This window comes from Saccostrea cucullata, unplaced genomic scaffold (genome assembly GCF_032062105.1).
Source record: "Saccostrea cucullata isolate Sc308-1 unplaced genomic scaffold, CSIRO_AGI_Scuc_v1 ctg1998, whole genome shotgun sequence".
NCBI classification, from domain to species: Eukaryota; Metazoa; Mollusca; class Bivalvia; order Ostreida; family Ostreidae; genus Saccostrea; species Saccostrea cuccullata.
Window position 1 is genome coordinate 1 of NW_026918864.1, and position 14,890 is coordinate 14,890.

General features: G+C 33.8%; 2 protein-coding genes across 3 annotated transcripts in view; one reads left to right on the plus strand and one right to left on the minus strand.

Moving 5' to 3' along the window:
- The first annotated feature begins 193 nt into the window (after window positions 1-193).
- On the plus strand, window positions 194-3,438 carry LOC134272750 (actin-related protein 2-A). The gene is made up of 5 exons (XM_062754938.1): window positions 194-310; window positions 547-683; window positions 857-1,006; window positions 1,442-1,720; window positions 2,089-3,438. Exons 1-5 carry the CDS (start codon window positions 241-243, stop codon window positions 2,257-2,259), a joined length of 807 nt encoding a protein of 268 aa, XP_062610922.1. The 5' UTR covers window positions 194-240; the 3' UTR covers window positions 2,260-3,438.
- Window positions 3,439-8,437: 4,999 nt separating this feature from the next.
- LOC134272774 (uncharacterized) overlaps window positions 8,438-14,890 on the minus strand; it is a 33,077-nt gene continuing 26,624 nt past the window's right edge. Inside the window, exon 3 of one of the 2 annotated variants that reach the window (XM_062754956.1) lies at window positions 8,438-8,875. In XM_062754956.1, the coding sequence (XP_062610940.1) occupies window positions 8,516-8,875 (360 nt within the window). In that variant the 3' untranslated portion in view covers window positions 8,438-8,515. Of the gene's footprint in view, window positions 8,876-9,810; window positions 10,177-14,890 lie in introns of those variants that run through there. The other variant, XM_062754958.1, reaches the window with a different exon arrangement.

Consider the following 14,890-nt stretch of genomic DNA (forward strand, 5'->3'; position numbering starts at 1 on the left):
AATGAGCAAAGGGCCTAAACAAAGTAAAGATATTCTTTGAATTATTGATTCAGTTCCTTGTTGAGGTGAGGTAATAATACTTGAAAAATGCATTATCACTTTGCAAAACTTCTTTTTACCTGAGCATCTATTCTTGAAGGCAAACTTTACATGGGGCAATGAATTTTATCCAATCCCCCTTTCCCAGGAGTTCATGTTTCTGGGTTTTCTTTATGAGTTTGCTTTTTATATTTTCAGGTTATGTTTGAGAAATATGGCTTTGCAGGTGTATACATTGCAATTCAGGCAGTATTGACATTATATGCTCAAGGTGAGGACAAAAATGCACTCAAATCATAAAGATTATTCTTTTTCATATGTTAAAAGGCAGTATTAAACTTAAATGTATCTTGTAAAGTTTCAAAAAGTAAAAAAAAAAAAGATCAAAAATGGTTGAAATTTTATTTACTTATTGCCTTTGGATAAAAAGGTTTAAAAGATTATAATACTAACATCATAAATAAAACACAGAATAAGGTTTAATTGAATATATGTGTTTATTTTTAGGTTTACTAACAGGGGTGGTTGTAGACTCCGGGGATGGAGTAACACACATCTGTCCTGTGTATGAAGGATTCGCCCTGCCTCATTTAACCCGTAGATTAGATATCGCTGGTCGAGATATCACTAGATATCTAATTAAGGTAAGAAGTCTGAAATAAAGAATTTAAAAGTAAGTCAGTTGTTTCAAAAAGAAAATGGAAAAAATTTACATTCGTTTAAATCTTTCATAAAATTTGATTGATTGATTTTCATTGTCAAACACAAATCACCAGAATCTACCTTCATGACATGTTCTGTGTTCTTTTCTTTACAGTTGCTATTATTACGTGGCTATGCATTCAACCATTCTGCTGAATTTGAAACTGTTCGAATGATGAAAGAGAAGTTATGTTATGTTGGATATGATATTGAACAAGAGCAAAAATTAGCTTTGGAAACAACTGTGCTAGTCGAATCTTACACAGTAAGTCTTATTGTGATTGTATTTTCTGTAAAACATATACTTTTGTGCCAAAAGAGTTTTTTACTTTAGTGGAATCACAATTTCTGTTCAATCCTTGTGTTGAAAATTATGCAGATTTATTGGATTGTCGTTACGTGTCCTTAATGCATTTTAAGTATTCTGTGACAAAGTTGCTCCAAAAAAGAAATTGTGACCATTCACATAGCTTTAAGAAATTCCAAAAACCATTTACACTAAATAATATGTCTGATGGAGAAAATGTTCATTTCAGATCATATTTCTATTGATAATTAGTCCTCTGTGATTAAAAGATTCAATATTTAATACAAGGAAACTAACCCAGAATATTATTGTTTTGGTTTGAATTCAGAATTGAAAGTTGTCAGTTGTAACGTTAAAAACTGCTTTTTGAATTTATTTGTGTATTATTTTCAGTTACCAGATGGTAGGGTAATACGGGTTGGAGGTGAGAGATTTGGTGCTCCTGAGGCCTTATTCCAGCCCCATCTTATCAACGTGGATGGCGTGGGAGTGGCTGAACTTCTCTTCAATACAATCCAGGCAGCTGACATGGATACGCGACCAGAGTTTTATAAACACATCGTCTTATCAGGGGGCTCCACCATGTATCCAGGACTGCCCAGTCGACTAGAGAGGGAAATTAAACAGCTTTATTTAGAGAGGGTCCTGAAAGGGGATACCACTAGGCTGTCTGTAAGTTTTTCTTTTGAAGATGTATTGATTAATTAAATTGTTTCCTGGTTTGTTAGGTTTTTTGTTTTCCACAATGTGTGAATTGTCAAGGAAGCTTATACATGAATGTGTATTGAAAAGTGATTTTTTTTTTGACTAGGCAATGCATGTTAAATTTGCATGTGTTTCCGTGTAATTTTATTATCAATGTTTGATCAGACTTCATTTATGGGATTAGAAAATCGCTACTAGCTTAAATTTCATTTTAAAAAACTTCCTGATGTGTAGAAGGAAATATAACATACATGTATTATGGATGTTCTACACAAATGTGTATTGTAAAACAAATTAAAAATTACAAGCTTTATTGTTATAAATATTTTTTATAGAAATTCAAAATCAGGATAGAAGATCCTCCAAGAAGAAAGCACATGGTGTTCCTTGGGGGCGCTGTCTTAGCTGATATTATGAAGGACAAGGAGAGTTTCTGGATGACGAGACAAGAGTACGAAGAAAAAGGAATCCGAGTGCTGGATAAACTGTTAGCAGGACCACAGTGATAAATCTAACACTAGTACCTAACCAAATTCCATTCCACAGCACACAGTCTCATGGCTACCATCCTCATTTAGGGATTCATTTTAATGTCTGAGAAATAAGGGTAGATGTTCAGGGGTTTAATTTGATATTTCAGATTTTCTGTAAACATTTTTAAGCAGAAATTTTAACTTGTATGATTTTCTCTGACATGAAAAATAGACGTATCTTTAATGATCTAGCTCCTTTTATAAAGGTAATGGATATAATGTAAAAATTGACAAAAAATGTCTATTGTTTTTGGATATATAAATTGCTAAACTTATAATGATATGTATTTTTGTTGGCTTAAATGTCATTAAAAATTTATGCAATAATTGTCAGAAATAAATTTCATTAACTCTATGAATGTATTAATTATCATGGTGCCTTTATGGTTTGGATAAAAGAATGGGTGCATTAATCATGTGATATGAGAAGTGGCGTAAATATGCGTAAGTTGTGGACAGCAATCATTATATTTGTACAGAATGAACAAATCCTAAGTAGGGTGCTATCTACTCTACATATTATGTTTTATTTATATACTGATGGTCAGTCTATATCTATCTTTTTCTGTGTATTATAATACGATTTATCATGGATATAGAAGATTTCAAAGTATTTGAATGTACACTTGAAGCAGATTAAATTTTATCAATTATGTAAAACATATTCTATGTAAATCTATAAAGTGTACATTTTCTTTTTGTTTTATTTTTTTTTCAATACCATGTCTAAAAATTGATATAAACATTTTATAAAGGTCACATTTTTTGTTACATTTACTGATGCAACACAGCAAATGTATGAAAAAACAATTTGTAATAATTATTACAAAACAGAATAATATTTACAATGTTTTGTCTCATCAGAGTCTTTGAGTTGATAAACATTGGTGCATGGTTTTACTGTATCATGCAGCATAGTCAGTGAATCCAACATTGCTAGAAATTTTAGATTAACCTATTAACATTGTATTACATTTGCTAGAAATATTTTATATTTCAATGACATGTATGTTCCAGTCAGTGTCAAAATGAGTGAATTCCAAAGCAGATGTTTTAGTACCTTGATAATAGCAATATTTAAAAAGAGACATATATAAATGTAAAAAAGGTCAAATATTATTCAACAAATTTTTAATAAACTTAAAAAATGAATTGTGCTGATTTGTTGTTTAACCTTGAGAAACGAGATTTTGAATTTGCAGTATGCACTGAATGAGTTCTAAAATGCAGTTAATTACTAGTATATCTTGTTACATTATTTATTCGATATCTATTTAAATTTGCTCTTGCCCATAGTGAAAACAATCCTTAAAGTTCAGGAAAACTGGACTCAGGCAAAGTATAAATGTCATATCTTGTGGACTGGAAGAGAGAATAATACTTATAAGCTTTGTATTTTATCTCTTTCCAAGGATATTGGATCAGAACAGAATTAAGATTAAAAAAACTCTTTTTCTGCAGAAAATTCCTTTGATCAAAATTTAAATAAAGGGAGAAATGATTAGTACCAATTTTATCAAGATGACAGGTTTTTCACCTGATAAGATAATTGTATCATGAAACAAAAGATTTATGTGAAATATGAATAAACTCGACAGCATGAAAAGAAATTCATTATGTAAAAAAAAATACAATGCAACATACTGGTGCATTGTAAAATGCTTTCTTTTTGTACAGTGTGCCTTCATTTGATTTTTATGCGCCCGGATCGATTGATAGTTACGTTGTTTTTGTCCTGTCGTCAACTTTAACCTTTTTAACCATAACTTTTTAACCGTGAGACCTTATATATGGTATGCATACTTCACTAATTATACCCCACGCAACAAGTTGCGTGAGGTATAATGTTTTTGACCCGTCCGTCAGAGTGTCAGTCAGTCCGTCAGTCCTGTTTTTTTGTCAGCGCAACTCCTCTTAAACCGCTGTACAGAATTTCATCAAACTTTGCAGATATTTAGAACACAATGTGTAGATATGCATATTACCAGGAAATTCCGATTCCTTTATTTTTTCCGGGAATTTCCGCATTTTTTAACTTAGATTTTTGGCCATACCTTGGATTATTATAGAGATGAATAGTTTGTCAGCGCAACTCCCCTTAAACTCCTGCACAGAATTTCGTCAGACTTTGCAGATATTTAGGAAACAATGTGTAGATGTGCATATAACCGGGAAATTCCGATTCCTCTATTTTTTCCGGGATTTTCAGCACTTTGAGTTTTGGGGGAGCGTGGGGTAGGTGAGCTTGCTTACTTTTTCTTTCATTAAGCTCTTTCAAATGACACCAAGGTCAATGACCTTGTGACCTTGACTGTGACCTATATGCCAAAAATAGCATTTTTGAACTTTGTTGCCGCCAGGCGCATAGTGTTTCACAAATACATCTTGTTAAAATGTGTATTGAGTCTAAAATGTTCATTTAAGTCAGCAGATTTGAATTATTATGACAGAAAAAAATCCATTATTTGTGCATGTATGCTAGTATGCTCTTAACTTTACTGGAGTAGAGATAAAATCGATTTTTGCACCTTGCAATCGAATTTAAAAATTGTTGGTTTCAAAAGAAGACCCCTGAAATTTTTCTTTTCTTATTCGCAACCTTTCTAAAATTGGTTGTGCACATTTTTCTTGCACTAACGTGAAGTTGGTCACTACCAATGGTTGTCAGTGGGGTTGAAACTCGTAGCTTCAAGTCGTAGTCCATTGGACTATAAGCTAGTAGTGGTAGTCGGTAGGGCGGAAGCTGAAAGCTACCAATGGCAGTCAGTGGGGTTAAAGCTAGATGCTACCAATGGTGATCAGTCGGATGGAAGCTGGTAGCTACTTGGTACCTGGAAGAAGCTGCATGGTAGTCAGAGAGGTTAAACCTGATAGTTATCAATGTTGGTCATGGAGTAGAAGAAGGTAGCTTCCAACTATGGTCATTTGAGTTAGAATTACTAATGGGATTGTATGTACCAATGGTAGAAAGTGGGGTTAAAACTGGTGGCTACGTGGTCATTGGGGTTAAAACTGGTAGCTACAAGTGGTGGGCCATTGGGTTCAAGCTGATAGATATCAGTGATGGTCAGTGGAGTTGCAACAGCAGTGATATCCATGTTTGTCAAATGATGAAGAGTGATATGACTGGTATCCCTATCCTCTTGCCTAAATGGTGGTCAACAGTGTTGAAGTAAGTACCTACCAATGGTTTTCAATGGAGCTCAAGCTGGTAGCTACCAATGGTGGTAAGGTTTAAGCTGATGGCTTTAAGCTACCAATGGTGGTCAATGGGATTGAAAGTGTAATTAGTGGGGTTGCAACAGTCATGGTATCCATGTTTCTCAAATGATAAAGAATAATATCCTTATCATCTTGCTGAAAGTCACTTTTGCATTCGTATCAAGTCCACCACGTCCGATCGTTACAGCTTTACATACGATGCAATCCCGCCGTAGTCATGTAGTGTCAGTTGAATGTCATTGCCTCGTATAGAAAATATTTGCCTATTTGTTAAACTTGGCACATCGTTTTTACTAGAAGAAACGAAAGTCTTGATGTTTTTTACAATTATATCCAAAGAACCATCCTGTTGAATTCACTTTAACTGCCCTCTCCCGTACGTTCAAACGCTGCCAACCATTTACAATATCTACAGTCTCCTTTAAAGTCATCATTTTGTTAAGTTCTGCTGTCGATACAATGACCTTGTCAGCAAAAACAATTCATCATTTAGTCAAATGCTGAATGAAGTTTTTCATACTAATTGTTAGTCCATTATTTATACACTGAATTGAAAACGGATTTTCCTCTTTTTTTAGCACAATGCGGGCGTGACCGGTTGGTAGGGGATGCTCACACCCCCATGACACCTGATCCAACCTCTGATGTTTTGGAGGTCCGTGTTTGTTCCGCTGCTATTTTGTATTGTTTTATGGATTTTTAATCTTGAACACTGTTCGTTATCTCCATATGTTTCATTTGTCCTTACGAATTTTTTTTTACTTAACCGAGTAAAACCTAATTTATTCTACTCAGAAGTCAATCTGTGCCTTCTACCTAAATGAATTTTTTCTTGAACATTCTTTTATCATGTTTTACAGTATTAATGAATCTAAAGAACCAGTCTGTGTTACATCGCAGTTGTGGTTGTTGATCAATTAAAAGATTATTTGTAGAGAATTTTTCTTCAAGATCATTGAACTCTTTGGAATACTTAAAAACACAGTGTCATCCATCAGTGTTTGTTGCGTAATGGGTAACGCATTGGACCAAAGGCACTTGACATTTTTCTCTTCACTACTAATAATATTTCCAAAGAGATATCTTTTTCAATGAAGAGAAAGATTTAAATTGTCAACTGTTTGTGGGTTGGACTGACGTTGTCGGGATTGTGAGTTCGATCACTCAGCGTGGGTGCTTACACATTTTCTCTACTTAAAACAGCCGTGCACTTTTCATCATACACTGTATAAATTCTTAGAGCATTATGCGAAAATAGGCCGGTATATTTAGAGAGAAACTGACAGTCATCATAATTTATGAGCCAAACAAGAATTTTCACTCCTTATCTGTTATCTACAGTTCTGTATCCCACTGTGTCTCTTAAAATGGGATGGACGATAATCCTAATTTGAATTTTTAAATCAATAAGTTACAGATTTGTATGATTACCTTGGAAATAACTACATCAGATTGACGACTTCAATACACTGCGTTTGATTGTCAATATTATACCCGCCTTGTCCAAAAAAAAAGTTTCGGGTATAATGTTATAACCCTGGTTTGTATCACTTTATTATTGAACACCGTTGCATTCCTCTTTGAATTCTGTTGATGAAAGTCACTTTTTGGTGAAAAAGGGATACTAAGATTCTATTTCAAAGTCATCATTTCGCTGGTTCTATGGTCGATTCAATGGTCTTATCAAGAAAAACTAACCATCAATTCAAATATTAGACAATTATTTGCACATTCGAGTTTCTACAGACTTTTTCGTTTCCCTGATCATGCCAAGAAGCACACGGCGGATGTGATCGGTGGACAGGAGATGTTTACTCCTCTATGGAACCTGATCCCACCTCTGATGTTTTTGAAGCTAGTTCCGTGTTTCCTTTGCTCCGTATTTTTGTCGTTTAAATGAACCTCGAGTTTGAAAATTGTTCGTTATCTCCATATCTTATTCTTTTTCCTTTGAATCAATTTCAAGCAATTCTGAAGAAGGCTTTTCCCTAAATACTGCACGATTACCTTATCTAATTTTAAGCAGCATCAAAATTCTTCACTCTGCTGTCTCCCGTTTTAGAGTTACATTTCACTCAAACGTGTTTATAATCTACTAATGTGTCACTTTTGGGTAATAAGACTTCTATAAAGAATATGTCAAGTTTAATAGGTATTCTAATCTTTTGAATATTTAGTGACATTATTATCATTGTGCCAATGCCAAATAAAGGTGCCTGAATATCAAAAGTGGCAAATTTCAGATTTTCTTTTACAGTTACAGTGTAAATTCTTATTTCGGTAAATGTTGTTTTTAAAATACATTGAGAGAGGGTCTTCCAACGCTTGAATTGGACCTTGAGAGAGTCGCCCAATGTTTGCATGGTACATTTGAGGGAGTCGCCCAAGATCTGTATTGGACCTTGAGAGTCGCCCAAAGTTTGCATGGTACATTTGGAAGAGTCGCCAAAGCTTTGTACTGGACCTTGAGAGAGTCGCCCAATGTTTGCAAGGTACATTTGAAAGAGTCGCCCAAGGTTTGTATTGGACCTTGAAAGAGTCGCCTAATGTCTGCATTGGATCTTTAGAGAGTCGCCCAATCTCTGTATTGGATCTTTAGAGACTTCCAATGCCTGTACTGGACCTTGAGAGAGTCGCCAAATGTCTGGAAGATTAAATCAAATAACCATGAGTAATTTGCCTCGTAACCCTTTTAGTGTATGGACTATTTTACTCACAACAACCAGTTTCTTATGATGTTGAAATTAATGATGACCGCAGCAACTCGAAATTAACCTATTTAATCCCTACGTAACTTCTCACTGGTACAAAGTTCGCTTTTGGGCATACATTCATTAAGCTTAAGCACATAATCATGTCCTGTCTTTTTGATAATGAACATCATTTGGCACTAAGCTTATTTAGAATAGACAACCATCAAAACCCTCCATGTTACATTTTGTGGTCTAGCAAAGAAATACAATTGCCATAACCTGTTTCTTTCTTTTTATTAATGATAAACGTATCGTCACTTTCTCCATGGCCAGTAATTTAAACAGTTTTTGTCTTGTTCTCTTCCACCGGTAACTTCGCAGTTGAACACACAGGCTCCTCCATTATACTGTTCGTAGGTAATTTGACAAAGCTTGCAGTAGTCGACACACGCCTGGATTCTAATGGCGGAATCTCTTTTGTTATTGCCAGTTAGAAACTTACTGCAGTGAGGGTCTGTACTCCCGAGGAAACAGTTACTCTGGCAGAGTCCAATATCGTATTCCCCATCCGCTATGTCTCTGCACTCATCACATAAATCCAAGCACTGTGGCACTCGTGCCTCAGAGAATGTAAATGACATGGCTAGACTCAGAAAGAAGGTTCTCAAGGGTGTCTGCAAGAGATCAGAGAGTATACGTGTACTGAGAGCTTTTGCCACCTCTTCTGAATGGGAATATACTGTACATTTTCATAATCTCGGAAACAGTATTGTGACTAAATGAGGGCTACAGTTTCGAGTTTTTGGTCGGTGTACATGTTTTGAAGTACCTTAGTTAAAACGAAGAACTTTGTGTTATAGTGGTCATTCCAGTGCCCCCCCCCCCTGGAAAGTTACTACTACTATTTTTAAGTTAGGGACATGGCTTTTAAGCTACCTGTTTGTATCTTTGTTCACAACTTCATCCTTCTGCACACTATTTCCCCCCAAATTAACCGACATGACAAGAAATTAGTGGCACAAAGGCAGTATAAAACCCGAAAAGTTCTCCTCAGTCTAACACATCATTGGACAAGGTCAATTTCAAGAAATTCCCTCCATTTCTTTCTTTGCAATATAGCCATGCGACTCAAACTTTGCTCAAAGGCAGGCTATCAAAGGATGTATATGACTCCAAACCTTTTATAATCTGAACAAGATAATGTAAGGTTTAAACTACTGGATCACTCTTGGTACACTGGACACATTTTTTCACACTCATTTTATTCTTTTGAATTCAAATTTCCCAGGAGAAATAATATATAAACGACAAAAGCAAATAGCTTTATTATATGTCAACTGAAGTTCAAAACATTTCACAGTTGTTAAAAGTTTTACTTTTTGTATCACATCAAACATAAGTTAAAAGCTAGTCACATGTACATTTGTAGTTGAAATTTCACAAAAATATCAAAAAATAACAAAATCTAGCAAAAGGAGGTATTTGCATGTCAATAAGTAGAGAAAATGCTCCTTAAAATCCACAGGATTTTCGTCATCACTTGTTACATTCTTGCTACCGTTAAGGAAGAATTCCTTAAACATCAAACTGCTAAAAATCTTAAAGATAAAACCGTCAAAACGTTTTAATATTTTTACCAATAACTTATACAGTTCAGGTCCATTTTTAATCCCCCGGATGCCTGACACTCGTTTACACATTTACTCCCGTTGTATTCTGGGTATGTGAGTTTGCAGTAATAGCAGTATTTTTTACATTCAAGAGCGCGTTTTTCAAAACTTCTTTTGAATGTGGCTGTGGAGAACATACTACACTGATAGTCAACTCTTCCTTTTAAACAGTTGTTTTGACAAGAACCAATATCGTAATCATCTGTTTGATCCTTGCATTCAAAGCACTTCTGGAAGCAGCGTGGTACTAAAGCAGCATTTAAGAAACCGATGCATAGAGCGAGACAGAGACAATTCAAAACAGCCTGAAAGAAAGAAAAAAGAGAAGTTTGAAAAAAACAGAAAATTAAGAAAGCAGCAATTAACATTTTCCCTAGTTATTTCGTAATTTAGAAAATTTAGAGGGAAAACTCTCAACTTAATGTCCTAAATTGTATACGATATAATACAGTTTTCATTTCTTATGACCAAAAATGAAATTTAAAGTATGATTATATTAAGTGTATTTATTATTTTTAAGACTCAGGGCGAATTCATATTACACATGTATTTAAATTGTAGGGTTGTAAAACTAAAAGGTGTTGAATTTTTTTCAAATGTTAGTTTTGAAGCCATCATATTGTATGCATCGTTTCGATTAGACGCGTATTAGCCGGAAAATATGAAAGCTGGCGAGTGCTGGGAACTACCATTTTCATCAATTTTTCAAAAATAACAAACAGCAAATATTGAATCGTTATTCCTCAGAAAGACAAATTAAGTAATTTTTAAGCAATGACAAGCTTATTTTGAATAAAAAACCATTATGATTATTTTTCGTTCAGGAAAGTTAACTAGAAATGAGAATGGTTGCTCCTGGCACTTGTCACACAGTTTAACTGCAAACATTTATAAATGGCTTCATTTGTAATCGTCCAATAACGAACGCAATTAAAGCTAATATCTTTTATTCTGAAAAAAAAAATTCCAAAGTTATTCTTTATATTTTGGGCATTCACATTGTACATACATGTTCGCTATAATGTTCCTTTCCTGTTGATAATTTTCTACATTCTTCGTTTATAATCATAGTATCATTTATGTTCCTAGACTTTAAATCAGAAGACATTGTCAGAAGTTTAGAACATATATTAAATGACCAAAATCCTTTTGTTTTTTAAAGAACAAATCTTATTTTTAGCTGGTACTTCCTCAAAGTTTGAATCAGAGGAGGTTTACAGCATAATTTTTTGTATCATAAAATTGCATAAGATTCTTCAATTACCCAAACTCTTATTTTATACAGGGACTTGGAAAATAGTGTTTAAAACTAGACTGATATTCTCTTACCTGTAAGCAGTATTAGTAATATAGCGAAACCTGCTTTTGACATATCTGACCGAAAATTCTTGAATCAATGTAACAAAAACTTATTGAATCGCGCTGCAAATGTCTAAACCAAATAAGATTTGAATGATTCTGATTTTTTTTCGATTTTAACTAGTTCTATACGAGATAAATTCTAATGGTGAAGTTCTAAATACTAAGTAAGTAAATATTGGATTCGAAACGTACGGTATTTTCAGGTCAAAGATAAAACGATTATACGAAGGTGTGTTCAATTCCAGATGAAGCAAATAAGGACCAATAAGGAAATAAGGAATAGTTTGGCCAAATAAGGAACAAGTGAAACGACAGCAGAAAAATATAAAATGGTTATAGGGAAGATATAAAGAGACTTTTGGTAAGAAATGAATAAGAAGTAATACATACGAGCCCATTGTAATACATGTTGATTTGTATTTTAGGGGAAATAATGGCTTGTTTAATGTAGCAAATTCAAGATTTGACAATTTGTATGCCCATTGTCAAACTAAATCGCAACAGATATCGTATTAATATACATGTATTCAAATCTAAGAGTTAAAATATTTATGATTAAAGGAATCGAAGAAAATCTTACGATAATTTGATTTAAACTTTTCTTAATACGATTTAATAGGTCATCATTTAAAAACTCATTTATAATAATGTTGAATACAGACTATAAAAGAACAAAAATAAATAAAATTCTCTTAGATCAAGATTTTGTATGTATGGGTTATTTCATTTAGTACATAATCACTGAATAGCTTAAAAACAAATTCATTTTTCATATACAAAATCTGATAACCTTTACCCTAAAATTTTATTATGAAGAGATGAAGAAATGCAACATACACTCTAAAAAGAGACTTGAAATCAAACAGATTTGACTTCTTGACCTTGAAGTTTGGCCATCTTTTGCAAAGCTTTATCAAACATTAATCTTAAATGTACCTTTTTGAATAGTTAATGTTTGGACTTTCATACTTCACAGGACTAGTGTATTCATAGAAACCAGACTTTTCCATGGGTATGTGCATATTTTTTACCTTAGAATCTGACCCCCTTTTGTAAAACGTTCACCTTTGCTTAATAACTGTTGAACATTTGGAACTGGGCTTTCAAATTTTACGTGTGTTTTCCTTGTGCCAATACCTTTCCCTGCATATAAAAATTTTGACCTCTTGACCTTGGAGTTTGACCTACATTTAAAAAACTTTAACCTTGACCATAACCTTTGAACATTTGATGCTAAGGCTTTTCACCTATGTATTTCAGATTACAAGATCTTGCTCTGGGTACTATCAAATGATCCTTTTGTCTTGACCTTGGATTTTCACGCACTTTTAAAAGGACTTTAACCTTGTCCAAAACTTATATACATCAAGTCATCGTTTCGTAAGCTCTATGGTCGATACAATGACCTTGTCAGCAAATACAATTTATCATTGAGTCAAATGCTGATTGACGTTTTTCATACCAATTGTTAGTCCATTATTTATACACTGAATTGACGACGGATTTTTCCGTTTTTTCACGATCATGACAATGAGCACATGGCAGGGAATGCTCACTCCTCCATGGCACCTGATCCCACCTCTGATAATTTGGAGGTCCGTGTTTGCTCTGTTCCTATTTTGTATTGTTTTATGGACTTTGATACTGAATACTATTCGTTAGCTCCATATCCTTCCTACATGTAAGTGTACAGGTGTATTTACCGAGGCAAGTGCAATCTTTGATTTAACATATCTTTTTTTTTTTAATTGACCTTGGAGTTGGACTTGCATTTGAGAAAGTTTAACTTTCGCCAAAAGCTGTCATACTGGGCGTCAGTGTTTCTCAAACACATCTTGTTCTAGATGAATTCGACATTTTTTCTAATTCTGTCATTTTGTTCAACCAAGAGACCGGTCCTTCTGATGAGACCCTATAAACCCAGACTCCGTGTCGCAGTAGGTACTGGCTAGAAAAAGATCCCTCACTGCTCGATGGCCCTGGGTGCCGAGTATAGGACAAAATCTGTAGGTCTCCACCGACAAGTTGTGGCGTCTCCATAGGAGTGAAAAATTCTCGAGAGGGGCGTTAAACAACATACAATCAATCAATCAACCAATATTCAAAACAGGCCAGATTGATTGAGCAAGGAGGGATCTATTTCGTGTCAGCACCTACTGCGACACGGGACCTCGCTTAATATGGTCTCATCCGAAGGACCGGTCTCCACGTCCTACAGTGGGATTCGAACCCGCGACATAAGGATAAACTCCTTACTTCGCGACTCTACAGCAGACGCTCTAACCACTGCGCCACGCGAGTGACTCAACAATGTTGAGTCAACCTAGACCAGAATAAAAAATCAAAAAAAAAAAAAAAAAAAAATAGAAAATGTTCTCACTTCCGTTAAAGTGTTCAACTTAATTGAATTATTTTTTATAGTGACCTTAGTCGTTTATTGGCAAATTTTGAAATAGAAGGTAATACTCAACATATAAAGTACTTCATTTTGAATATTTATATTGATTAGATTAAATATTTTGAGTGGACACGCACAAGGCGAGACTCGTGTAGCACATTCGACTTATCCTCTTTTACAAACATGACGAATACTTTAAAAACCTATCCGCGTAGTTTATCTAGAAAACGTGTATATGTTTTATACATGTATATTATAGATAATACTGAACTTAATTTAATATAGAGATTCAGCTCCCAGATAATTAAGTAAATTAATCGAGAAAACGTGTGATATTAAAGGCAGTATAAACATTAACAGAAATGAATCATACTTAAGTAACAATCACACTATAAATGGAAAATGGAATATTATATTACAAAAATTGAATGTTTTTTGAACACAACAAATTTATTATTTTAAAACTTAATCGCTTTTTAAACACGTTTGGTGATTTTTTGTATAGAATTAGGATTGGTTTTCGGAATTTATCTTTTAATTCTGTTTTTTATGACACGTTTAAGTCAAAATTCGATAAAAATTGTGAATTTTTTTTTCATTCCAGACAAAAAGGCTTCATTGAGATTAGAAAAGTATTCCATTACTTAATTTGATACTTTGATGTTTTTTCTTCAAAATTTTTGGTTTTCTTTCATATAAGTTGCGCATGCACGTGGCGCACATTTAATAAGAGGATGAAAATTGTATAAAAGAATAGTAGAACAAAAGCACAGTATCCTTAATTGTCTAAGATTACATTTACCAATTATCATTAAATAAAACTATATAAAGGTTATTTCTTGACTTGTTGAAACAAGGAAATACTAGTTGCAGAACCTTTTTATAGCCCTGATCACATTCTAAAAGGATCAGAATTTGAACTAAAGGATAAATTCAACAAATTTCAATTATGGGATTCGGCCGACAGTTATTTCCCAATGGAGCTGGGCCATCTAGATTAATAGCAGAAATAATTGTGGCCTTCCATTTTGTGTCTCTCCAAAAATACACTGTAATTAATAATGGACGCTATGCCTTTCCAGTGTATTATTCCCCTTAATACAAGTATAATAAATATAATTTTTGAGTAGTAATTGTCCTTTATATTCATTAAAAATTCAGCAAGTAAATGCGCTTTTGCTCTAATCGATTTTTGTTCTCGAATAACTATAAATTTGATAATTGAAACAGGACATCAAAAATTCTGCATTTTTAAATAA